Source organism: Phyllobates terribilis, unplaced genomic scaffold, assembly GCF_046119375.1.
Source record: "Phyllobates terribilis strain yellow unplaced genomic scaffold, ASM4611937v1 Scaffold_13__5_contigs__length_258822181, whole genome shotgun sequence".
NCBI classification, from domain to species: domain Eukaryota; kingdom Metazoa; phylum Chordata; class Amphibia; order Anura; family Dendrobatidae; genus Phyllobates; species Phyllobates terribilis.
Genome location: NW_027362773.1, coordinates 92,280,782 through 92,306,202, shown reverse-complemented (window position 1 = coordinate 92,306,202; position 25,421 = coordinate 92,280,782). Strand labels below are relative to the sequence as shown.

The 25,421-nt window shown below is 43.2% G+C and overlaps 1 protein-coding gene across 3 annotated transcripts in view; it reads left to right on the top strand.

Annotated features, from left to right (window-relative positions):
- LOC141173779 (receptor-type tyrosine-protein phosphatase beta-like) overlaps positions 1–25,421 on the top strand; it is a 224,989-nt gene that overhangs the window by 18,947 nt on the left and 180,621 nt on the right. For all 3 annotated transcript variants that reach the window (XM_073658196.1, XM_073658194.1, XM_073658195.1), the window contains exons 2-4: positions 20,070–20,088; positions 20,864–21,094; positions 24,252–24,527. In XM_073658196.1, coding sequence (XP_073514297.1) covers positions 20,070–20,088; positions 20,864–21,094; positions 24,252–24,527 — 526 coding nt within the window. The remainder of the gene's footprint in view (positions 1–20,069; positions 20,089–20,863; positions 21,095–24,251; positions 24,528–25,421) is intronic.

Here is a 25,421-nt window from a genome sequence, read left to right as displayed (position 1 = left end):
TGGCAACACCTGTCCAGAGTTATGCCAGTGTCACCTCCGGGGCAAATAGGGCATCCTCCTCGTCTCCGGGCTTTGGGGACGGCATGTTGCAACGGCGCCTTCTGGAGGCTCTAAAGAAGGGGGAGAGATCACTAATGGTAGAGGGTCGAGAGGTTGATCTATCCTTCTGGATAGAGAGGCATGGCCTCGGGGCCTTCCGAGAGCAAAAATGGGGAGATACAGTGTGGTCCCTCCCAACAGCCGGGCCAGGCAGTGTGCGTAGGAATGTGGTCCGTCTTCGGTGGAGGGGCAGTGATGCATGTCCGCCAAGGTCTAAAGTTGTGGAGCTCCTGCTGAGGATGGGCTTCAAGGCGATTGACATCTACGCCTTGATACATCCCTATTCCACGCCTGAGTTTGATGTCAGCTTTGTTCGGCCGGAGGGGCTTGAGCTCTTCTGGGCGAATTATGAGTTGGCAAAAAATGAGCCCGGCTGGTGAGACTTTGCCGTTCAGGCGGTGTCTCGCCAAAACCAGATCAAGAAAGTGACCGTGATGACTCGTAACGAGTCGCTTTCTTGCTATGACATCATGACGTGGCTTGGTCGGTATGGAGAGGTGGTGGAGATGCCAAAGAAAAACCGCGACGAGTTTGGTATCTGGTCAGGGGCCTGGACGTTTATGGTAAAACTTAAGCGTTCAGGTGGTACGGTTGCCCACATTCCATCGTCTGCCTTCCTGGGTAGGGATCGTATCCTGGTCTTCTACCAGGGGCAACCGAAGCTCTGTCACAGGTGCGGCGACCCCACACACTTCAGTGCAAACTGCACCGTGCAGAAATGCGCGTTGTGTGGGGGTGTCGGCCATCTTGCCGCCTCTTGTGTGGAGATTAGGTGCCACCTGTGTGGTGAGTTAGGCCACCCATTCAGCCGTTGTCCTCGCTCCTTTGCTAATGCAGTCGAGACCCCGGTGGGAGTAAGCCGTGAGGCCGATTCTGCTGGGGAGGGGACTAGCAGGGGTGGGGGAGCTGAGGGGCCAGGGAAGAAAAGCAATAAAAAGACGCCTGCCCAGCTGAGGCATCTAGACAAGCGCAGACAGGAGAGGGAGCGGGGCGAGCCCCAGACTACCGGGGCAGCCCCTGTCCTGGATGCCAGTGTTGCTGCTGAGGCCCCGAGGGATGATGAGTTGGATGAGGAGGTCAGGAGGATCCACAGGGAGGAAACTGCCTCTGCTTCAGAATCCTCCCATTATGAAAGTATGGATGAGGATAATAAGCGGTGGCTAGAGCACAAGCGTAAGCTCGGCACCAAAAAGAAGAGAAAGAAGGGAGATAAAACATCTTCTCCCGCTCTGTCCAAGGTACCTAAGGAAGGTAAAACCGACTCCCCTCTAGTTGGTCTTTCTAACCGGTTCCAAGCCCTTGATAACATCTCTTCCTCTGAAGAGGAGGCCGAGGGTGAGGTTCCGGCTTCAGCGGAGCTTACAGGGGGCGCCGAGTCTCCTTCTCCTGGGGATGCAAGGTCCTTGGGGGGAGGGACTGGCCCAGAGTCCGGAGACGAGGACGAAAAAAAGAAGGAAAAATGTGGGAATGGACACTTCTGTGTCATTAAAGAGGGGGAAGGATTCCTCCTCTGAGGCAGAGGATAAGGGGAGTGGGAAGAAGAAAGCCATCTAACTGAATCACCAATGATGGCGTTACCCACTCCGTTGACGCTGGCGTCCATTAATGTCGCCAGCATTAAGTCAAACATGGCTAGATTTGTGGCCTTTGATTTTCTCAGCCGGGTTGAAGCTGACATTTTCTTTTTGCAAGAGACCAGGCTGCCAAATATGGCAGAGGTGTTTATAGCTAAGAGGGAGTGGAGACTCGGGCCCTCCTATTGGTCTCTTGCGGCCGAGCCGTATAGCGGAGTGGCGGTCCTTTTTACCGCACCGGTAGAATGCCGACGGGTTATTGAGTTAGAAATGGGGAGGTGCCTGATATTAGATGTCCTCATGAAGGGACAAGAGCTTCGGCTCATTAACATCTATGGTCCCCAATCTAAATGGGACCGGAAGTGTCTCTTTATGAGGATCAAGCCCTACCTTTTTACGAGTCGGCAGGTCGTCTTTGGAGGGGACTTCAACACTGTCACGAGGCCCCGGGATAGAGGAGGTTCCAGAGACAAGCTGACTTATGATAGCGTCGCCCTTAATAGTATAGCTAGTGAGGCTCTCCTGGTGGATGTCCACATCCGGCACACCCCAGGCCACGAGGGGTTCACCTATCATAGAGGTAACTGTAGGTCCAGGATAGACAGGTTTTATTTAAAGGAGGAAGCCGTCTCTTCAGCAGTATCTGTTGTTGAGGTGGAGTTCTCCGATCACTGTTTGATTTTGTTTTCCCTGAATGTTACAGAGACCCCCCGGATGGGAAGAGGCTTTTGGAGGCTCAATTCGTCTCTCTTGGAAGAAGCGGAGATAAGACAGTCCTTTGAGGATTTTCTTCAGAGCCAGGTACCCTTACTGGATCTTTGTAGTAGTAAGTCAGAGTGGTGGGAGATGTTTAAGAAAAGGGTGGCGAGATTCTTCCGCCAGCTCTCGAGCCTCAGGAGCCTGGACAGGTATCGCCTGTATCAGGGCCTGAGGAGGAAACTCGAGCATCTTGTCTCAACTGGAGGTAGCCGCGAGGAGATCTCCAGAGTGAAATCTTTGCTAATGAGGTGTCAGTATGATAGACACGCATCTTTGGTTTTTGAGAGGGATTACGGGAAGTACCGCTCGCCCGACCCTTATAGAAGCTGCAAGATGTCAGTGAATAGTAAAGTTGTTACAGGACTGGTTGACACTGCGGGGTCCCTGAAAAGATCCAGATCAGGGATCCTGGAGGTCGTCAGATCCTTCTACTCGCACCTCTTGGGGAAGAGGGATCTGGATTGGGATGAGATGTCGGCTTTTCTGGCTGAAGCCGTCCCCGAACCAGGGGTAGACCCCTCTCTTGGCGATTTGACAGAGATGATCAGGGAAGAGGAAGTTAAGTTGGCGATTGAAGGGCTTGCCCTGAAGAAATCTCCCGGTCCGGATGGCTTAACATCTGAATTCTATAAGACCTTTAAGGGCGCCTTGGTTCCCCTCTTGACTGAGGTATTCAATGAGTGTCTTTCCTCGGGCACTCTGCCAAAGTCAATGAGGAGGTCTGCCCTGATCATCTTGTCAAAGGGTAAGGACCCATCTTGCATTGAGAATTGGCGTCCCATAGCGCTTCTCAATGCAGACAGGAAGGTTTTGGCAAAGGTGCTGTTTAATCAGCTGGTGAAATTTGCACCCCAGCTCCTTTCGGGGGCCCAGCATTGCTCTGTTCCGGGCCGCAGTACAATTAGTGCTGTACTCTGTGTCCGAGAGGCGGTGGAGCAGGGTAGGGCTGGCCACTGGAAGGGGTACATGCTGTCATTGGACCAGGCAAAAGCGTTTGATCAGGTTAATCATGAGTACCTCTGGTCTGTCCTTCTGAGGTATGGCCTGCCGGGGGGGTTTGTTGATTGGCTTAAGACCTTGTACTCTGGGGCAGAGAGTTTCCCACTTGTGAACGGTTGGATTGGCAGCTCTTTTGAGGTTGGGTGTGGTGTTCGCCAGGGTTGTCCCTTGAGCCCGCTACTGTACGTGTTTGCGATTGACTCACTTCTTAGGAGGGTGGAGCGTGGACCGTTGGCTGGGATCGGGATGGACCGGGCAGCACCGGAAGCCACTCTGAGAGTGGTGGCGTATGCCGATGACGTCACCGTTTTTGTTTCCTCTGATGGGGAGGCAGAATGGCTGATGTCAGAGGTAAATCGTTACTCGGAGGCATCCGGGTCTAAGATCAACCGGGATAAGTGTGAGAGTCTCTGGCTGGGAGGAGGAGATCCTGGTTTTGATCTCCCGGACACCCTTCCAGAACCCAAAGTCTCTGCAAAAGTTCTTGGCATCGAATTTGGCCAGGGGGATTACCCCAAACAAAATTGGGACAGCAGGCTAGAGATCGCCACTCAGAAGGTGAACCAATGGAAGGGTTGGTCTTTGACCCTAAGGGAAAGGGTAAACCTGATCAAAACTTACCTGCTCCCTTTGCTGATCTATCTGGGCAGTGTGTGCATCTTGCCAGAGCCTCTCTGGACTCGGGTCTACAGTTTGTTCTTTCAACTGTTATGGGGGAATAGACTGAACCTGGTCAAGAGGGAGGTTACTTACCATATGAGGAGACTAGGAGGGTTGGGTATGGTCAACCCTGTGGTATTCCTTGTGAATACCTTCATTAAGATCAATATTGCAAACCGCTGGAAAGAGAGGGCTCCTCCGTGGGTATTCTCCTGTAAGGGATGGTTTCAGCCTTTCTTCCAGGAATGGGAGACAGGAGGGCAAGTGAAGGATCTCTGCACACCGCATGGACATCCCCCGGCTTACGCTACCGTGGTTCTGAAGGTAATTCGCCGGTGGGGTCTGGGAATGTGGGAGGTCAGGACTCTGCCAAGGAAGCTCCTTGACAAAAGGGTTCTGTTGACCCATTTTCAGAGGCCTTTGGCGCTCAGGGATTGCCCAAGTCGGGATCTTGGAGTGGGTCTGCATCTTTTGAATTCTATCAGGATCCCCTCGAAGGTTTGGGACTTGGCTTGGCGCTGCTTCCATGGGAAACTGTGTGTGAGGGACAATCTGAAGTGTAGGAGCTCTGAGGACAGGAACTGTCCTCGGGAGCATTGTGGTACCATGCTTGAAAGCATGGACCACTTCCTGCTTCGTTGTCCCTTTAACACAGAGGTGTACAACAGGGTGGGCGCCTCCATTGGCTGGCCCCGGCTGGCCGGTCTCTCTTATGCGGAATGGGCCTATGGAGCATTCGGGGACCTGGGTGGTCGGGACCGCTGCACCTTATTTCTAGTTAGCGCAGTGGTTAGGTATCACACGTGGAACGCACGGTGCTTAGTATCGACGCAAGGGAAAATCCTCCCAGTGGACGATGTGTTTATGACCATACTCGGTGACCTGGTGAAGGTGCGTTCTCTGGAGTATGAGAGACTGGGTACACGGAGGGCCGCTCTCCTCTGGAGGGGCTTTTCTTTTAGTGTGCCCTAGTCTGGTCATCTCCTCTCCTGGTGGTGGGCTGCTGCTGACACCATAGATTTTTGTTTTATTGATCAGTAGACAGTGATGTAGGGCTGCAGGCGCCGAACTTGGGCTTTGTCAGTTGTGGTTATTGTATTGTTTGTTTCTGTATATATTGTATATATGGGTTTGGGTGTAGGTGTTAGGTTGGGTGGAGGGAAAAGGGGGGAGGTGGGTTCATCTTGTGGGACACTGGTTATTTGGGTGAAAAACTGGCACTGCCTGATCTGGCCTATGGACGTTAGACTGAGGCATGAGCACAGGACCAGCTCTCAGGTCAGTGCCGGGGAGGGACTGGTGGGCTTGAGTGTGGGGTGTTTTGTTTTGTCTTGTATATTTGTATAGTTAGTATTTATTTTATTTTATTTATTTAAAAAAAAAAAAAATGTATATAATTTGTCGGTTATTGTTTATTATATTGTTATTATTTGTTTGGTAACCGGACCAGATGTCATGGTGTAGGTAGTTATTATTGTGTATATATGTATAATATGTGTGTGAGGAGAGAGAGAGCGGCTGGACCAGTTTCATTACATTGTTTATTTTCTGGTTATTAATTTTGTTATGTTTCTGTTATTATTATTGTTATGTTTTTCATTTTTATAATAAAAGATCTACAGGATGTAACTCAGAATCAGTACAGGATCAGTAATGTAATGTATGTACACAGGGACTGCACCAGCTGAATAGTGAGTGCAGCTCTGGAGTATAATACAGGATGTAACTCAGGATCAGTACAGGATCAGTAATGTAATGTATGTACACAGGGACTCCACCAGCAGAATAGTGAGTGCAGCTCTGGAGTATAATACAGGATGTAACTGAGGATCAGTACAGTATAAGTAATGTAATGTATGTACACAGTGACTGCACCAGCAGAATAGTGAGTACAGCTCTGGAGTATAATACAGGATGTAACTCAGGATCAGTACAGGATCAGTAATGTAATGTATGTACACAGGGACTCCACCAGCAGAATAGTGAGTGCAGCTCTGGAGTATAATACAGGATGTAACTCAGGATCAGTACAGGATCAGTAATGTAATGTATGTACACAGTGACTGCACCAGCAGAATAGTGAGTGCAGCTCTGGAGTATAATACAGGATGTAATTCAGGATCAGTAATGTAATGTATGTACACAGTGACTGCACCAGCAGAATAGTGAGTGCAGCTCTGGAGTATAATACAGGATGTAACTCAGGATCCGTACAGGATCAGTAATGTAATGTATGTACACAGTGACTGCACCAACAGAATAGTGAGTGCAGCTCTGGAGTATAATACAGGATGTAACTCTGGATCAGTACAGGATCAGTAATGTAATGTATATACACAGTGACTGCACCAGCAGAATAGTGAGTGCAGCTCTGGAGTATAATACAGGATGTAACGCAGGATCAGTAATGTAATGTATGTACACAGTGACTCCACTATCAGATTAGCGATTGCAGCTCTGGAGTATAATACAGGATGTAACTCAGGATCAGTACAGGATCAGTAATGTAATGTATGTACACAGTGACTGTACCAGCAGAATAGTGAGTGCAGCTCTGGGGTATAATACAGGATGTAACTCAGGATCAGTGCAGGATCAATAATGTAATGTATGTACACAGTGATTCCACTATCAGATTAGCGATTGCTGCTCTGGAGTATAATACAGGATGTAACTCAGGATCAGTACAGGATCAGTAATGTAATGTATGTACACAGTGACTGCACCAGCAGAATAGTGAGTGCAGCTCTGGGGTATAATACAGGATGTAACTCAGAATCAGTACAGGATCAGTAATGTAATGTATGTACACAGTGACTGCACCAGCTGAATAGTGAGTGCAGCTCTGGAGTATAATACAGGATGTAACTCAGGATCAGTACAGGATCAGTAATGTAATGTATGTACACAGTGACTGCACCAACAGAATAGTGAGTGCAGCTCTGGGGTATAATACAGGATGTAACTCAGAATCAGTACAGGATCAGTAATGTAATGTATGTACACAGTGACTGCACCAGCTGAATAGTGAGTGCAGCTCTGGAGTATAATACAGGATGTAACTCAGGATCAGTACAGGATCAGTAATGTAATGTATGTACACAGGGACTCCACCAGCAGAATAGTGAGTTCAGCTCTGGAGCATAATACAGGATGTAACTCAGGATCAGTACAGGATCAGTAATGTAATGTATGTACACAGTGACTGCACCAGCAGAATAGTGAGTGCAGCTCTGGAGTATAATACAGGATGTAACTCAGGATCAGTACAGGATCAGTAATGTAATGTATGTACACAGTGACTGCACCAGCAGATTAGTGAGTGCAGCTCTGGAGTATAATACAGGATGTAACTCAGGATCAGTACAGGATCTGTAATGTAATGTATGTACACAGTGACTGCACCAACAGAATAGTGAGTGCAGCTCTGGAGTATAATACAGGATGTAACTCTGGATCAGTACAAGATAAGTAATGTAATGTATATACACAGTGACTGCACCAGCAGAATAGTGAGTGCAGCTCTGGGGTATAATACAGGATGTAACTCAGGATCAGTACAGGATCAGTAATGTAATGTATGTACACAGTGATTCCACTATCAGATTAGCTATTGCTGCTCTGGAGTATAATACAGGATGTAACTCAGGATCAGTACAGGATAAGTAATGTAATGTATGTACACAGTGACAGCACCAGCAGAATAGTGAGTGCAGCTCTGGAGTATAATACAGGATGTAACTCAGGATTAGTACTGGATCAGTAATGTAATGTATGTACACAGTGACTGCACCAGCAGAATAGTGAGTGCAGCTCTGGAGTATAATACAGGATGTAACTCAGGATCAGTAATGTAATGTATGCACACAGTGACTGCACCAGCAGAATAGTGAGTGCAGCTCTGGAGTATAATACAGGATGTAACTCAGGATCAGTACAGGATCAGTAATGTAATGTATGTACACAGGGACTCCACCAGCAGAATAGTGAGTGCAGCTCTGGAGTATAATACAGGATGTAACACAGGATCAGTAATGTAATGTATGTACACAGTGCCTGCACCAGCAGAATAGAGAGTGCAGCTCTGGAGTATAATACAGGATGTAACTCAGGATCAGTACAGGATCAGTAATGTAATGTATGTACACAGTGACTGCACCAGCAGAATAGTGAGTGCAGCTCTGGAGTATAATGCAGGATGTAACTCAGGATCAGTACAGGATCAGTAATGTATGTACACAGTGACTGCACCAGCAGAATAGTGAGTGCAGCTCTGGAGTATAATACAGGATGTAACTCAGGATCAGTACAGGATCAGTAATGTAATGTATGTACACAGTGACTGCACCAGCAGAATAGTGAGTGCAGCTCTGGAGTATAATACAGGATGTAACTCAGGATCAGTACAGGATCAGTAATGTATGTACACAGTGACTGCACCAGCAGAATAGTGAGTGCAGCTCTGGAGTATAATACAGGATGTAACTCAGGATCAGTACAGGATCAGTAATGTAATGTATGTACACAGTGACTGCACCAGCTGAATAGTGAGTGCAGCTCTGGAGTACAATACGGGATGTAACTCAGGATCAGTACAGGATATGTAATGTAATGTATGTACACAGTGACTGCACCAGCAGAATAGTGAGTGCAGCTCTGGAGTATAATACAGGATGTAACTCAGGATCAGTACAGGATCAGTAATGTAATGTATGTACACAGTGACTGCACCAGCAGAATAGTGAGTGCAGCTCTGGAGTACAATACGGGATGTAACTCAGGATCAGTACAGGATATGTAATGTAATGTATGTACACAGTGACTGCACCAGCATAATAGTGAGTGCAGCTCTGGAGTATAATACAGGATGTAACTCAGGATCAGTACAGGACAAATAATGTATTGTATGTACACAGTGACTCCACTGTCGTATATAGAAAAAAATGTGAAATTGTGTTCAGTGACAGACACATATTTCTTTGCCTAATAATATGTACGAGCAGCTTTAAGAATAATTGCTGAGAAAATTTTCAGACAAAAAAAAGTATAATATCCAAAATAAAAAACCCTCCAAGCAATAAAAGAGAAAACACGAGGGGGCGAAAACACAGTTTACATAGGGATAATTTATTCCTTGAGAACAAAAAGAGGAAGAGGACAGGATGTCACTAGAAGAGGATTGTGGTGACATCAGAGTCTAGATTGCCGGCTCTGGACTTGGAATGTCCTTGTTGTGGATTCTACATCAGATTGTAGATGTCCTAATAGCAGGGTATGTGTGTGAGTCACGTACAGAACAGGCCGGTGCAGTCCTCGTCTCCGATCATTCACCATGCCTTATAGGGATTCTGTCTATGATGAAGGAAATGGGCAGCCCTGAATTGTAGATCTGCTGAAATTGACTGTGGGGGTAATCCTAATGCTGAAACCTCTAAAATGTATTCTATAAAGAAGCAATACAGCATGGCCATGCTTATAGGTGTTTTTTTGTAAATAACTTTTCGCGCTTCCCATATCCTTCCTGATGGTTAAATTAATAAACTCATGAGACATTTCTCAATATGACAACAATTCCTGGCGTTATTGTCAGCAGCCTTCTTAACCTAAACCTGCTCTCATGGGTGCAGCTTCTCCGGACTTGTCTCCCATCGAGCACATCAGGGACTTCATTGGTTGGTGATTACATAGGAGCTGCCAGCAGAGGATCTTGATGATTTGACGAAATGCATTTAACGCGGCAGAACCTTCCACAGACGACCATTAATAACCTCAGTGACAGCAGCCAAGGCTGAAAGTGCCTGGACTTTTGCACATGATGCCCATACTCCAGATTGAACAAATCCAGATGTTATAAAATGTTTGCATATAATTTATTTCTCTATTGATCTTCAGTGATTTTCATAATTCCACAAATTTTGTGTTGAAATCTCAATAAGTGAGTATGTATTAGATAGATTAGCATCGAGGGTAGATATCTAGCTTTACCTTTTCCTGCCTGCAATGTACTGCGGCAGTCAAAAGAGCAAGAGGACTTCCTCTATTATATCTGTAGTAACCCTTACAAAAATATTATAATATTTATGGTGTTCACCATGTGGAATAAATATCAAAAACTGCGCTTATAAAAATCTTTTTTTTAGTTTCTATCATCTCACAAACAGGAGCAATAAAAAAGAAATGCATAGGTACCCCAAAACACTCCATTGTAACCCCAAAAATAAACTATTTTCAAAAATAAAGGGGAAAATTTTATAGTTTTTTTCATGCATGAGTCTTAAAACAAAGCCTGCAGGAGCAAAATATGAAACAACTATTCGGAGGGCTAGGACTCTTAAGAAATTTGTTACATGCTTTGCTGTCTGTGTACCAGAAAGGTAAATCTACTCCTGTTCCCCTGCGCTATAATGTGCTGCACTTTTTGATATTCATGAAAGTAAATTTGTTGGGTTGCAGAAAGTCTGCCTCTGAACTAAGCCACATCTATTACATAAAAGTGATCCAATTGACAAAAAGTTTAATGTTTTTTATAGGTTTTGACCAAAACAACTATCCTCTAAATGTTCTACTTTTTTATTTAATAAAACTGGAACACATCACTTATTCTTTTTATTGTGCAAAAGTACAAAAACCATAAAAAAAAATTAGCTATTGTCATTTTGGTAAGGCTACGGTTTACACAACCTTATTTTTGACCTGAGTATTGTGTGTGGGGAAAAAACTGACATCACACGAACAGCAGTGGGACCAATGTTATTCAATTGGGCTCTTCCGATGATCATTTTCTTATCTGAACCGAAAGCCTGCTTGAAAAAAATTTTTTAGCATGCACTAGTTTTGTCCATATTTTGGATGAAACACACCCAGTTAAGTCTCTGGGTGTGCATAAAAAATTGCATCCCATGAGTCAGTCAACCACACTTTTTATGCCTGGGTCAAAAAGGTGGACACAGGCGAATCGCACAAAGTGACTCTGCTTCATGAAAGTGAATAGCCCTGACGGGGGTTCCACCTGAATCCCACTTTTCAGGGCTTCAGGCAGAAGTGCTATGTTAACGCGGCCTCGGTTAACCATACACCGATGCTCATTTGGCCTATAGATATCTCTCCTGAATCCCCCATACACACAAACAAGTGCTCAGCTTGGCTAACGATTCATGTGTTTTAAATGTAGAAGGGGGGAAAAAGGTGATGGAGATGGTGAAACATAGATGGTTAGCTGGATGAGCATGGCAGGCTTTAGTTATATTTCTCTTCCCAGGCTGGACAGTGTCCCTGCAATGCACAATTTACAGTGACAGGGAATTTTGTTCTTGTCTTGCAACAGGAAGTAACTAAGAAAAATTACAGTGAAATTGGCTAATGATGCTGATAAGAATTCTCACTCCCCTCTGAAAAACAAGCAATGCTGCATACCATTCACAGGAGCCAGAGTTTCTGGGTAACGATAAAGTGTTTTATCACATGCCTAGAACATAGTGGATCACATTTAAAAGGGACTTGTCAGCTCTCCGGGCTTGTCCGCTTAAATAAATACTTGTGTTCTCATCAGAAGCATCCTTTTATAGATTGCGCGGTTCCTCTGTTGTTACTCTTTGAAATTTATTAATTAATTTCCAACTGGGAGTTACCAGCCTCTACACTGTCCAATCACTACTGATGATATTGTACTGTGAAATGACACACCTCTTTGACAAGAGGAAGGGTAACACTCAGTTGTTAATTTATTCATAAGCAGAGGAATGAAACAACACAGAGTTCTAAGAACAAATGATACAGAATTGTTATTTTACGGGGCTGAATATATTACTGTTACATTTTAATCAATCCTTATATTACTGTGATCCCAATGCTTTTCTATGGGGAAAAATAATGTGCTATTACAAAGTCATTGGCATTTTGTTTTTGCTCTATGAAGTCTTTGTGATTGCATTGCAGTCTGTGTAGTTACCACATTCTCCCCCCGTGTGAAGCCCAGGCTGATTTTTAGTGAAAGTTTATAAATTATTACTTTTCCTGGGTGCATTCTACATGAATCTGCTGTTTCTGCAAATAATGAAGGGGCCATAGAATGACTCCACTATTATATACATGAGATGAGGAGATCTATGAGAGGACACATTGTAGGATACTAAGACAATCAGACAAGTAACCCAAATAACTGAAGATCTGCCTGGAAACATTTCAATGGCATTTATTGTTTGACTCCCACTCAATATTGAATCAGTGACGTCAACTAATATTACACCATCAGTCTTCCTGAATATATGAATAGAAATTGAAAGCCTCAGTGTATAAAAAGTGTCTAGAAAAGCTGAGGGAAAAGAAATATGGCCAAAATTACAGCTCCAGTGATTGGTACTCAGTAATGTTAGGCTCATAAATGAGAAATCTACCTGGCGACATTTGAAGCAAAATTCCCAAAAGGGTTATTTTAGGATTAGAACAAAAAGATCTTTTTTTTTTCATGTTATTTTTTATATAAATAGCGCCACTCTTGCCAATGGGTTTTGTCTGGTATTGTAGTTCAGCCCCATTGACTTAAATTGGGATGAGCTGCAATTCCAGATACAACCCAGAGACTAGACTGTCAATGATTCTGGGGAAAAAAATCAAACACTTTTTTTTTTCTAATCTTGAAATTCCCTTTAAATTCTGTCCTAGAAACTCTCCTTTTATATGAAAATCTGCTAAAACCATGATCTTTATGAGCATACCAATGGAAAAAATAAATTGTTGGCTTGTATGCTTGCAATTTAATAATGCTTCACCTGATCCTGCACTAGTACACTTTTACGCGGTTATATAATTTACTTCTGCAGATTGTACAGGTCTTGTCGGTTGTGTTATTGTTATTTATTTGTGTAGTTCCTCTATGGGTGTAGATTTTTTTTTACCCTGGCGAGACACAAAGACCATTCATGGCCAGGGCTTAACTGTAATCTCCAGTACATGGTCATGGTGGAAATGGAAAACAGTAACTTAGCTTGACAAAGGCAGGCTGCTATTAATTAATGACCTAGTTAGACGGGGACAGGCTGGGCATTTGCTTTGTGAGCTGGGTTTCAGGGTGTAAGGCTATGTGTGCACGATGCGTATTTGAAGCTGAAATTTTCTGTGCGTTTCTGCTTTTCCTTGGCAGGGAAAACGCATGGGTTTTTTTCATGTGTTTTTCACGCATTTTTTTAAGCGTTTTTGTACAGCAATGAATGATTTTTGGAGCTAAATAAAGTTATATACTTAAACCTTGAATTACCATCAGAACTGGGGTGAATATATTGGTTAATTTCAATGATTAAATAATGTGTCTGTTGTAATTCAAATAAAGTGTTTGCTCTGTGTCTGTGTGTTTATTTAACTCTTTACTTTACTTTAATTAAGTTTGGACATGAAAAGGTCTGATTGGGACCTTGTCATAGCCAAACAAAAGAGCTAGGTGTCAGCTAGTCCCATTCACCCAATCTTCATTAGCATTTCTATTCACGTAATTTATGCGGCAGCTGTGAGCTGCTATTTTTAGCCTCGGAAGGTGCCATTAGGCAAACATGATCTGTGGCAATTAATAACATCTCCCAACTAGTTCGTTAGCTGCTATGTCCCCCTGATTAGCACTCAGCAGCGCTCTGGACACAGCTTATTTTTGCTGCGTCCAAAACGTTGTGTTCTAGTGCCGCACTTTTGTTGTTGGTAAATGTGAATCCACCGCATATAATGACACTTCAATCGGTCAAAATCTGCAGCGGAGACTGGCAAGTCCGCTACAGAAATTGACATGCTGCGGGTGAGCTTGGGTACATGGCCACGATCAGGAGCCGCTGCAGGTCTGACCCTACGTGTTTATACAGCATCAAACCCGCAGTGTCCAGATGTTACAGCATAGTGGATGGGATCTCTAGAAATCCTATGTCCACTATGCATGCATCAGAGGCTGGGACTCACCCGTGGACAATGACATGTGGCGCATCTTTCAGGACCGCAGCATGTCAAATTCTTGTGCGAAGTCTCTAGTCTCCGCAACAGAAATTTGACCACTAGAAAGTATTGAATGCGATAAATCCTCATGGTTCAGTGAACACATGTGGATTTACCTGCGTTCAATAGACTGCAACGTTTTGGATGCAGCAAAAAATATGCGTCCAAAGCGCTGCTACGTCCGGATCGTGGGCACAGAGCCGAATATTAAAAAAAAAATGGCTTGGGCTCCCGTGTTATTTTTATAACCAGCAGAGGGAAAGCCGACCGCTGGGGTCTGATATTAGTAGCCGGGGAACATTAGCCAACAATGTTCCCTGGCTGTAAAATGATATTTTGTGTTGGCCTGATATTTAGATATTAGGCTATGTAATCATTTTCAAAAAGTAAAAGATTTTGCAGAATGAAGGAAAAGACAATTTTTCCCCAAAATATGTCCAAGTGGGAACCATTGGATAAATATACAATGCCTAAGGTTCAGCTTAAAAAAAGGAAAATTCTGAGGTTGCGAAGTCAGAGATGGCTACGATTGACTGGACCTAGTGGGTTATGGAATTTTGGTAAACATGCTATGTGTGCATGTGTGCTCAAGCTGCTACTTACAACTAGCCATTGGGCCTATTAACTCCTGTTGGTTTTATTTTTTATGGTCAACTATTTAATATCTTTCTTTAAGGTACCTTCACCTTGGGGCCAGGGATCCCTTCTTTTGGTCCTCTGGTGATATTGCACAGCTTTTATAGAGTCTTTAAAGAGTAACTAAACTTTCATTTTTTTAATAATTTTTTCCAGCATGGAAAGTTATCAAACTTCACCAATCATTTCATTAGGGGATTTGCCTTCATTCCTGTAAAAAAATTGCATGTAACCCTGCTTTTCCCCAGTATTGATATCAGAACGCACCTGTCTCCTCCTTTTGAGTTTTCTGCTTCCCAGAGCAATCACCTGCAGCAGGCTTGTCCCAGAGTTAGTGGGTTCTGCGCGCGTTCTGCCTGCGCTCTTGTCACGTTGCTGTGAGGCTGGTGTAAACCACAACACTATCTCCGTCCTAGGCTCGACAGACCCTCAGACTCCTGTATTGAAATGGAAACTGTAGATTTACTTCCACAAACTCCCTGTTCTCATTTCTTCCCTCCAGTGATATATACAAGGTGCTTGTGGAAACAATCAATACTTCCATTACAGTATATGGTGGGGTGGGGGGCAATGAGGGTCTGTTAGGCATACACCACAAGAAATGTATTTTACTGGAGTGTCAGGAGATAGTTCTATGGGAAAGACCAGCCACAGAGCAATATTACAGGAGCGCTGACTGAGCTCAATATAAGCTGCCATAAGATACGCTGTGATAAGCAGAATATTCAGAGGAGGACACAGGTACTGACCCTGTCACTGACATCATCTGTACTCCAAATGAGTACATTCTGGTATCAAGTCAGCTGTAGGCTGGCAAATAGACAGTGAAAAGCAGGGTTTGGAAGCCACTTACTTGCAATTTTTTTACAGGAATGAAGATAAATTCCGCAATGAGGTGATTTGCAATGTTTCATAACTTTCCAATTTGGACAAAACTACAAAGAATTTTTATAAAAATTTAAAGTTTGGTTACTCTTTAATCTAAAGAAATCCTCACCCTATATACAGGTGCATCTCACTAAAGTAGAATATCATAAAACAAGTTAATTTATTTCAGTTCTTCAATACAAAAAATGAAACTCCTATATTATATAGAGTCATTACACACAGAGTGATCTATTTCAAGTGTTCATTTCCGTTAATGTTAATGATTATGGCTTACAGCCAATGAAAACACAAGTCATTATCTCAGTAAACTAGAATAATGAACAAAAAACACTTGCAAAGGCTTCCTAAGTGTTTAAAAAGGTCCCTTAGTCTGTTTCAGTAGGCTCCACAATCATGGGGAAGACTGCTGACTTGACAGATGTCCAGAAGGCAGTCATTGACACACTCCACAAGGTCCCAGAGTCTGGAGGAAGAGTGGAGAGGCCACAATCCAAGCTGCTTGAGGTCTAGTGTGAAGTTTCCACAATCAGTGATGGTGTGAGGAGCCATGTCATCTGCTGGTGTAGGTCCACTGTGTTTTATCAAGACCAAGGTCAGCACAGCCGTCTACCAGGACATTTTAGGGCACTTCATGCTTCTCTGCCGACAAGCTTTTTGGAGATGGAAATGTCATTCTCCAGCAGGACTTGGCACCTGTCCACACTGCCAAAAGTACCAATACCTGGTTTACACACAACAGTATCACTGTGCTTGATTGGCCAGCAAACTCGCCTGACCTTAACCCCATAGAGAATCTATTCTAGAGAATCTATGGGGTATTATCAAGAGGAAGATGAGAGACACCAGACCCCACAATGCAGACGAGCTGAAAGCTGCTATCAAAGCAACCTGGGCTTCCATAACACCTCAGCAGGGCCACAGGCTGATCGCCTCCATGCCACATTGATGCAGTAATTGATGCAAAAGGAGCCCGACCAAGTATTGAGGGCATTTACTGAACATACATTTCAGTAGGACAACATTTCAGATTTTAAAAAACATTTTTCAAGCTGTTGTTATAAAATATTCTAATTTACTGAGATAATGACTTTTGTGTTTTCATTGGCTGTAAGCCATAATCATCAACATTAACAGAAATAAACACTTGAAATAGATCACTCTGTAATGACTATATAATATATGAGTTTCTCTTTTTGTATTGAAGAGCTGAAATAAATTAACTTTTTGATGATATTCTAATTTAGTGAGATGCACCTGTATGTCCCAAAAAGTATACGTTTGGAATGTAGTACGAAGACTGAGTGTGTGCAGGATGTCAAAAGGAATATTATGGATTGTCTTAATGTGTCAGACATTCACTGTTAGCTATCAGTCATAAAACATGAAGAAAAAGTGTCATAGTATTACGGTATGGACAGGGATGTAGATAGAAGCATCTAGTGTATATTTATGTTGTTGAGGAACAATTGAGTTTTCTCAAACATTAGGACTTAGGTGCAGCTGCTGCTCTATAAGTATGTTCTATTAGGGGACTGACATATCATTAGTGTAACTTTGGGGCCGAAGTGATAAATGGGACTCATTTCCACCTCTAAAGCATGTAGAATTGTGCATTATGATGAGTTATCGGACTGCATAGGACCCATATATTGTTCTTGCACAGGGGCCCTTTTTTACTGTGTCCGCCAGTGTGTTCTGGGTATGTGATTGCGGAAAGAACACATCCGCGGTATGGTATATGAGTTATCTTTCATCATTTGCTGTAGATTTACAGTGAAAGTTAAAGAAGCACTCCTCCCATCAATTTTTTTTATCCTGTTAATATATTGCAATTATCATATTATATAGCACTGTGTACTTAAAAACTGCCTAGCTGAATACTTCTAAGCTCTATGTAGGAACAGGCGGTCCATTTTCTCTAGCGAAGTAATGAGTCACTGTAAAAGTCAAATGAAGGGAGAGGGGCGCAGCAGCTGGGTCAGGAGTTGAAGAGGGGAATGATTTCTGCAGGGACAAGAGACTTTCTGTTTGTATACAGAGCAGAGAAAGGAGAAGAATTAGCTGGGTAGAAAGACAAAATGAGCAATTGTAAGTACACAGTGCTGTATAATATGATGCAATATATTAAGAGGACAAAAACTTTAATGGGAGTGCTTCTTTAAAAAGTAAACTTTTATAAAATTATTTTATATTTTACACTCCTTCCAATTGCAATCAGATTGGTGGGGGTCCAGGTAGTGAGATGCCCACTGATCACTCAAACCCCTCTTCCCAACAGGTGCACAGCTCAGATGACAGGCGCACACAGAGCATGGCACGGATTCATTAGAAAGCAGAGGCTTCGTAGCCTATTCTTTCTATTGAATCCATACTCCACTCTGTGTGCACTCAGGCAAGAGGTATACGCGCCTATCGCCTGAACTGTACACTTCTTGGGTCCGTTTTTGAGCGATCGGTGAAGGTCACAGGATGCGGACCTCCACCGATCTACTTTTAATTGAAGGAGCAGTAAAATATACAAAAATGTTATAAAGGTTTTACTTACTCTTTAAAAATAGTAAAAAAAGTGCATTTTACACCAGGGTCGTAACCAGGAAGAATCACATAAAAAATTATTGGCATTAAAGTATTTGCAAAACATTCACAGGGATTTTCAGGTCACTATACCGGAATTTTTACATTCCTAGAATTAAAGTTGCATGTGACCATGAAGCGCACATTAATCATAGATTGTTTTACTGAGCTGAAAACTGCTGTTTGTGTATATAATCTTATTAGATTATGTAACTTTAGAATCCATACAAATGCTGTGGTGTTCAGATGAAGCAGAGCTGATTTTGTCACTGTGCAACATAACTCATAAAGTTAAAGGGGTTATCTTATAAAGACCAGGGCTCCTATTCGTCAAACAGTTTTTTTTTCATAATTCTGGGAGAAAATTGAAATATTGCAACATTTTGGTAATTTTACACCAGTCCTGGTCAGCTCTTCCAACTTTTAAATGGGGTAGAGCTAAGCTAGGAGGGGTTGTGACTGAACACCGCCACCAAATACACCATATTTTATTCCATAAAAGTAGCATGAATTAGGATATTTCTTGTGCTGGCACATCCATCTTCCAATTGAAAGTGGATTGTCGTAATGAGACATTGCCTTTAAGTTAATGCCGTAGGTTTCCCTACATTTCTATAGATATCTATCTCAATGAAAAATTGCTAGATCTGTATAACTCTTAATGAACGTATATATTTGTGGCAGATCTGATTTTGTAATATGGCTTAACATCTAATGAATTCATAAGCCATTGTTTTGCATGAGACTGCAAGTAATCCATGATGTTTTTTTAAAGCATTTCACACAAAATCTGTAGAAAAGTAGGGTCCTGCAGCCCTCATCCTCATAAGTTAAATCTGTTTTGGTGCATATACCAGTCTAGTATGTCCAGGAATTGTCCTGATTCTCCACTTCCCATCCACTTTGATTTAAATGTTGTTTCATCTTCATCAGTATTCTGCAAGCACTATAGGTGCTGGAACATACTTTCCCTTAATCATCAGTATGCATGACTTGCCCTCCCTTTACTGAATGACTGCCTGTGTGCCGTTTCAGACAGGAATTCAGGCATCAAGAGACAAAGAAGTATCAGGCTTGAAAAACGCAAAATCCGGCCATTTTTGACTTGGTGACTGGTTCTCTTTAAGTAAAGGAAGGGAATTAGAAAGTTTTTCAATGTATCATGTAGATGTTAACTGTGGGGTGTAATATAATGGCTGGCATTACTTCATACTACACTGAGGGGGACACTGCTTGAGACCTTGATAAGGAGGGAAATGGTGACTGAGCAGGATGTAGGAGAAAAGAGGGAAGTGACGGAACAGGAAAATAAAATAATCAATGTGATTGTGACACATCAGAGCTATCCAGTGGTTACTATTACAGTAAATGGCTCATAATGGACAGAGCCGCTCTCACTGGATCAGCAAACAGTACCACACATTATAAAGTTAGATACAGGGGATCAATTGACAGTATCACACAATTGGTCAAGATACATGACCCAAGTGTGACAAAAGTGAGGTTTACATACATTAGATGACCCAACAGTATCACACATGATAGATTTAGGTACATTGGCTATTTAGACTCTCTCACATGATAGGATCAGCAGACACCATCCCATTGTGATAAACTTTGATACATTAATCAGCAGACAATATCATACATGAGCTTAGATACACAGGACTGGTAGCTAATTATGGTCTTAAAAACACAGCTCTGTAAACAGTATCACACGCTACACTTATAATATCTGATGAGCTGATGTATCTAACACAAGATATGTACTGCTTATTTAGTACACAGCTATGACCGTACCACCCTTTACTGTATCCATAAAGCATCATTGTAGTCCTATCTGATGCTCCTTTATAATAATAAGTGTTCTTCATCACGTTTTGCTAATTCTCATTTATGTATATTTTCCAGGTGGTGTCGTCCTGTGATGGTAAGCAGCAGTTTCCTCTTTTATGTACTTTTTCCTTTTTGTCTTTTTTTATAGCGTGCGGTGGAGCCACCTAGTGGCCAAATTAATGCATTCATTTACACATTTCTGACGATTGTTGGATCCCACTAGTTTATTGGCAAAGTTCATTACCATGTTGTAAGGTTGATGTTACTATGTGTGATTGGAGTAGGGTCCCGATGCCTAAAAAAATAACTTAGTACAGGCACCTCAAATTTACAATGAGGTTTCAGCCAGTTAAGAACTTACAGTAATTAATTGCCATGGAGAAAAATCAATAAATCATATGAAACAGGTGGTAAAGCGCTACTGAAATAACCACAGATGCTGGTGGAGCATTGGCCAGGGGATTACTGGCATTAGTGGCTTCCTTTATGCCGTAAGATGATTATATCATAATGATTAAAATCTATTCTATAATTTCTAAATAATGGGAATATGGTCTATTGGTGTAGAAAATATAAGACTTGTTATGTACAATTAAGCAATGCATTGCTCCAATACTTAAAAATCTACCATTTTATGAATTCTGTTCCTATAGAGGCCAATGCATTTCCTCTTGTAATGTACAGTTATGAGAAGGTGGAAATGTGTAACACACAATGGCTGTATCGGTCCTGTGTTTTCAGTCAGTAACTCTACAGACACACAGATTTGTATGGGAGCTGTACATACAAAATACAGATTTTGTTTTCAATTCAAACCATTTGCAAAATATTCATTTTTCACTATCGCTGATGATGTTTTTGTTTTGCAGAAATACCTGAATGCCAAATAATCAGCATCCAGGTGACCACCTCCCAGATCACCATCACTGGACTGGCAGAGGGATTCTTCCTGCAGAATATAACCTATATAAATGGCACTATGATTCAGGCGTCTGATAACAGCTGGAATAACACGTCACTCATGAGCTTTGTGTCTGGTACACAGTATGTGATCTACTACGGGAACGACTCAATCAGCTGCTGCCACAATGTCACCACTAGTAAGTATGAGGTCGCTGCTCTCATGAATTGTCTGTATCCATGTTGCATATGTTCTACTTGCAGTTCACTTTTCTATATTTCTATTTTTTTGCTGTAATATGAATATAAACCTTGGTGTTAGGATTCCTCATGGTTTCGTCATTTGACTTTGTATTATTAATAGAAGTCATGATGCATTTATGAACATACACAGCTACACACAATCATAGGCGGATTATAATGAGGGCAATCTGGGCTACCGCCCGGGGCTCCAGGGGGCCCGGCGCTCCGGGGGGTCCATGGCTAGATTGCCCTCATTATAATATGTGCGGCTCCGCGGCACATACCGGCAGTCAGAGGCGGGGGGGCCCCTGGACCGCTCCCCCAGCAGCGGCGCACGGCTGCTACTTCTTCTTCGGCCGGACCAGCACTGCACCAGTTAACTTCGCTGTGTGCTGGCCCGGCCGCGTCACTGCTAGGAGACATGGCCCTGTGCGCGGCCGTGTCTGCTAGTATGACGTCATGCAGTGTGCGCCCTGCACTGTTGCATCGGAGAGGAGCTGGACGACGGGAGCCGGGGGTGGTGAGTGTGTATGTGAGTGTGTTTGTGTGTGAGAGAGTGTGTGTGTGTGAGAGTGTGTGTGTGTGAGTGTGAGTGATTGAGTGAGTGTGTGTGTGTGTATGCAGGCAGATATCATTGTGTGATATCTGTTTATATGTATTTTTGTGTTTCAAATGTGTTTATGCGTGTATGTATATGTCTGTATCTGTTTGTGTGTGTGCGTGACTGTGTGCGGCCTCCCGCTGTGTATAGATGGCGCCGTGCAGCCTCCTGCTGTGTATAGATGGCTACGTGCGGCCTCCTGCTGTGTATAGATGGCTACGTGCGGCCTCCCGCTGTGTATAGATGGCTACGTGGGACCTCCTGCTGTGTATAGATGGCTACGTGCGGCCTCCTGCTGTGTATAGATAGCTACATGCGGCCTCCCGCTGTGTATAGATGGCGCCGTGCAGCCTCTTGCTGTGTATAGATGGCTACGTGAGGCCTCCTGCTGTGTATTGATGGCTACGTGTGGCCTCCCGCTGTGTATAGATGGCTACGTGCGGCCTCCTGCTGTGTATAGATGGCTGCGTGTGCTCAATTAATGTAAGGCTATGTGCCCACGAAGCAGAAATGCTCCGGATTTTTTTTGAGCATTTCTGCATCTCCCTGGCAGAAAAACCGCATGCGGATTGTACATTTTTTTCCTGCCAGGGACATGCGGATGTGAAGCGTTCTTCACATGCATTTCCGCATGTGGGTTGTCAAGCGCTTACCAAGCGATTTTAGCATCACTTGGAAAGTGCTTGACAACTTGGTCACACTATATAAATCCATGCAACCGGCATGGATTTATATAGTGTGACCGTAAAAGAATGGTAAAAAATAAATATATACTTACCTTCTGATGGCCTGCTGACGTCAGTGGTCGCGTGACCCGTCACATGACTAAATGACGTCACCACAGGTCCTTTAGTCTACCGCGAGCTGCCGGTAAGCCAGGACGCATCGGATAAAGACACTGGGGGCCATCAGAAGGTAAGTATAATGTTTATTTTTTATTTTATTCTTTTTTTTACAGGTTTTATGGTACCCGGGTCCGGAGGAGAGTCTCCTCTTCTCCACACATGGGTACCATCCGCACATTGAAGCGCATGGAATCCGCTTGTACATATACAGTGATGCTTAATCCATGTGTTCCAATGCAAGTCAATGGCAGCGAAAACGCAGCACTTCCGCAAAATAATTGGTAATGCTGCTTTTTTTTCCGCAATGATAATCCGCAGCGGAAATTTCGCACATGCGGATTATCATTGGGGAACATGGCAGACCTTCTACCAAGTGCTTTTTAAGCGTTTCTGCAGCGGAATTGCCGCTGCGGAAACGCTTAAAAAACGCTTAGTGGGCACACAGCCTAAAAAAATTATTATAATTAATATATTAATATTGTGCCAAATTAATTTCACGTGAACTATCACATGATCTATTACAGGGGATCATGTGACATGTCACGTGATACATCAGGTATGTGTGTGTGTGTGTGTGTGTGTGAGGGGGGGCGGGGCTGCGCCTTCTAAACTGCCCGGGGCCCTTGCTACTCTTAATCCACCCCTGCACACAATATATTGGTTTGTGTATTTTTTTTTAGTTTTGGTACAGTAGAGGGAGCCCTTTGTGGTTTCTATAGGGACCCATGATGACAGAGGCCTGGGCTTCTGTCCTCTTTGACTTGAGGGTCATGACATCCTTCAATGGAAAGGAAGGGCCAGGGATGGCATAAAAAACCTGATGTTCTCCTTTTTTTTTTTTTTTTTTTAATTTTACTAATTTTGGGAAAGTTTGGATGTGAAAAACATTACATATTTCTTTATTGCCACCTCCAGTCAAGTGTTACAAAAAAAATTCTCTGGGCAATTATGAATGCACTGCCGATTTTAAAAGATGACTTGTTCATCGTCGCCACAGAGTCTGCATGGAAAAGTTGCAAATTACTTTCATTACAGTGGAGCAAGTCTGTGTGCTGATCTAGTGACAAATGACAGAAATCAGAGTTCCTGAAAAATCGAATTTCCTGAAATAATCCACGTTGTGTGGACATACCCTGTTCACAATGAGTCCCTGATTCATCAAAGCAATTTCGCCAAAATTCTGACAAAACTTTGAAAAGTTTTCACACCAGTTTGTCCCAGCTTTGCAGAAATCTCACTCCAGTCTCTGACTGACAGATACTGGACTGAGATTTCTGGCATGGCGCACGGAGGCACACGCCACTCATTAGACGCTCTTGATTTAGTAAGAAGCTTGCACCTCTTAATGAATCAGGAGTATCTGATTCCTACACGCCGCCTTGAGAAAATCACCAGTCTTAATTAATTGGGACCTCCGCTTTTTTTCTGCATTTTTTGAGCTGAAACTGAGTGATCACTCCAAGTTTTTGAGTACGAGTTTGGAGAGTTTCTGCACCAAAAACTACTCCATTCTGCACCAAAAAAGTGCAATATGTGGTACCACAACTGGATATGTTTACAAAAAAGGGCCACTCTTATTTTAGGGGTGCATGTGGTTTATTATGTCAAGTTTGCTTTAAGAAGCATTGTCAATTCTAATTTATTTGTTTTCTTATTTTTTTATTTCAGAGCCGATATCAGTGAAATCTCTGCAGATCGGCGCTGTGACCTCATATTCTGTGTCTATGACGTGGAGTAAACCTGATGAGTATCAGACGTCTTACAGCTACAGAGTCCAGACCAATGTCACCTCATCAGCCACAATGATAAATAATACAATAGTGACAAGTGAATCAGCGACAATCATGAATCTGACACCAGGGGAAACATATACATTCCTGGTCTATACAAGAGCTGCTGATAACAGCACTGAATCCGACCCGGTGTCTAATACGACCTGCACAGGTGAGGACAGAGCGACTGGCGCATATGAAAAATGAAAGCCACTTACATTGGTATCTACTAATATAACAGGAAATATTTACTTACAAAAGAAAAATGTGTCTTTTTTTGCTAAGCAAATATTATATATTGGAGAGGAGTAGAAATTAAGGTAAATAAAGAAAAAGATCTCATTCGTGCTATCATGGGGACATCTTTCTGAATCGGACGCCTGGTCTGATCGGACGCTGGCAGTGTGGCACAAGCTAGAGAGAAATGAAGCCAAACTACTAAATTGACAGCCATAACGAAAAAGCAGACAAAATTATAACCAGATAATCTATAAGTCTGTAACAGCATTGGTGGCATTGTGCATTAACCCCTTAACGACCGCCGTAACGCACTTTTACGACGGTCATTAAGGGTACTTATTCCACAGCGCTGTGAAAAAGCGATGCTGCAGAATAAGTGTATAGCGCCGCCCGGTGGTGGCGATTCCTGCGGGAGTCAGCTGCAGTATCGGCCCCAGCCAGTCACGATGCCAATCGGGGCCGATTAACCCCTTAAATACCGCTGTCAATTGTGACAGCGGTATTTAAGTTGTTACAAGGGGGTCTTGCGACCTCCTTTGTAACCATCGGACCCCCGCGATGAGAGTCGTGGGTCCCGATGGTTCCCATGGTACCCTGAGATCATGTGATGATCCCAGGGTACCGTGGTCTGTGAGAGCCAGCAATAAGACATAACTCACTGACAGATCTCATGCATTGCAGTATAGAGTTACTGCAGAGCATGAGATCAACAATAAAAGTGACAATCACACATGTCCCACAGTGGCACTTGGTGAAAAAGTAAAAAAATGTTAACTAAAATATGTAAAAAAGTTTAAAAAAAACACAAAAATTTCACACAAATCGC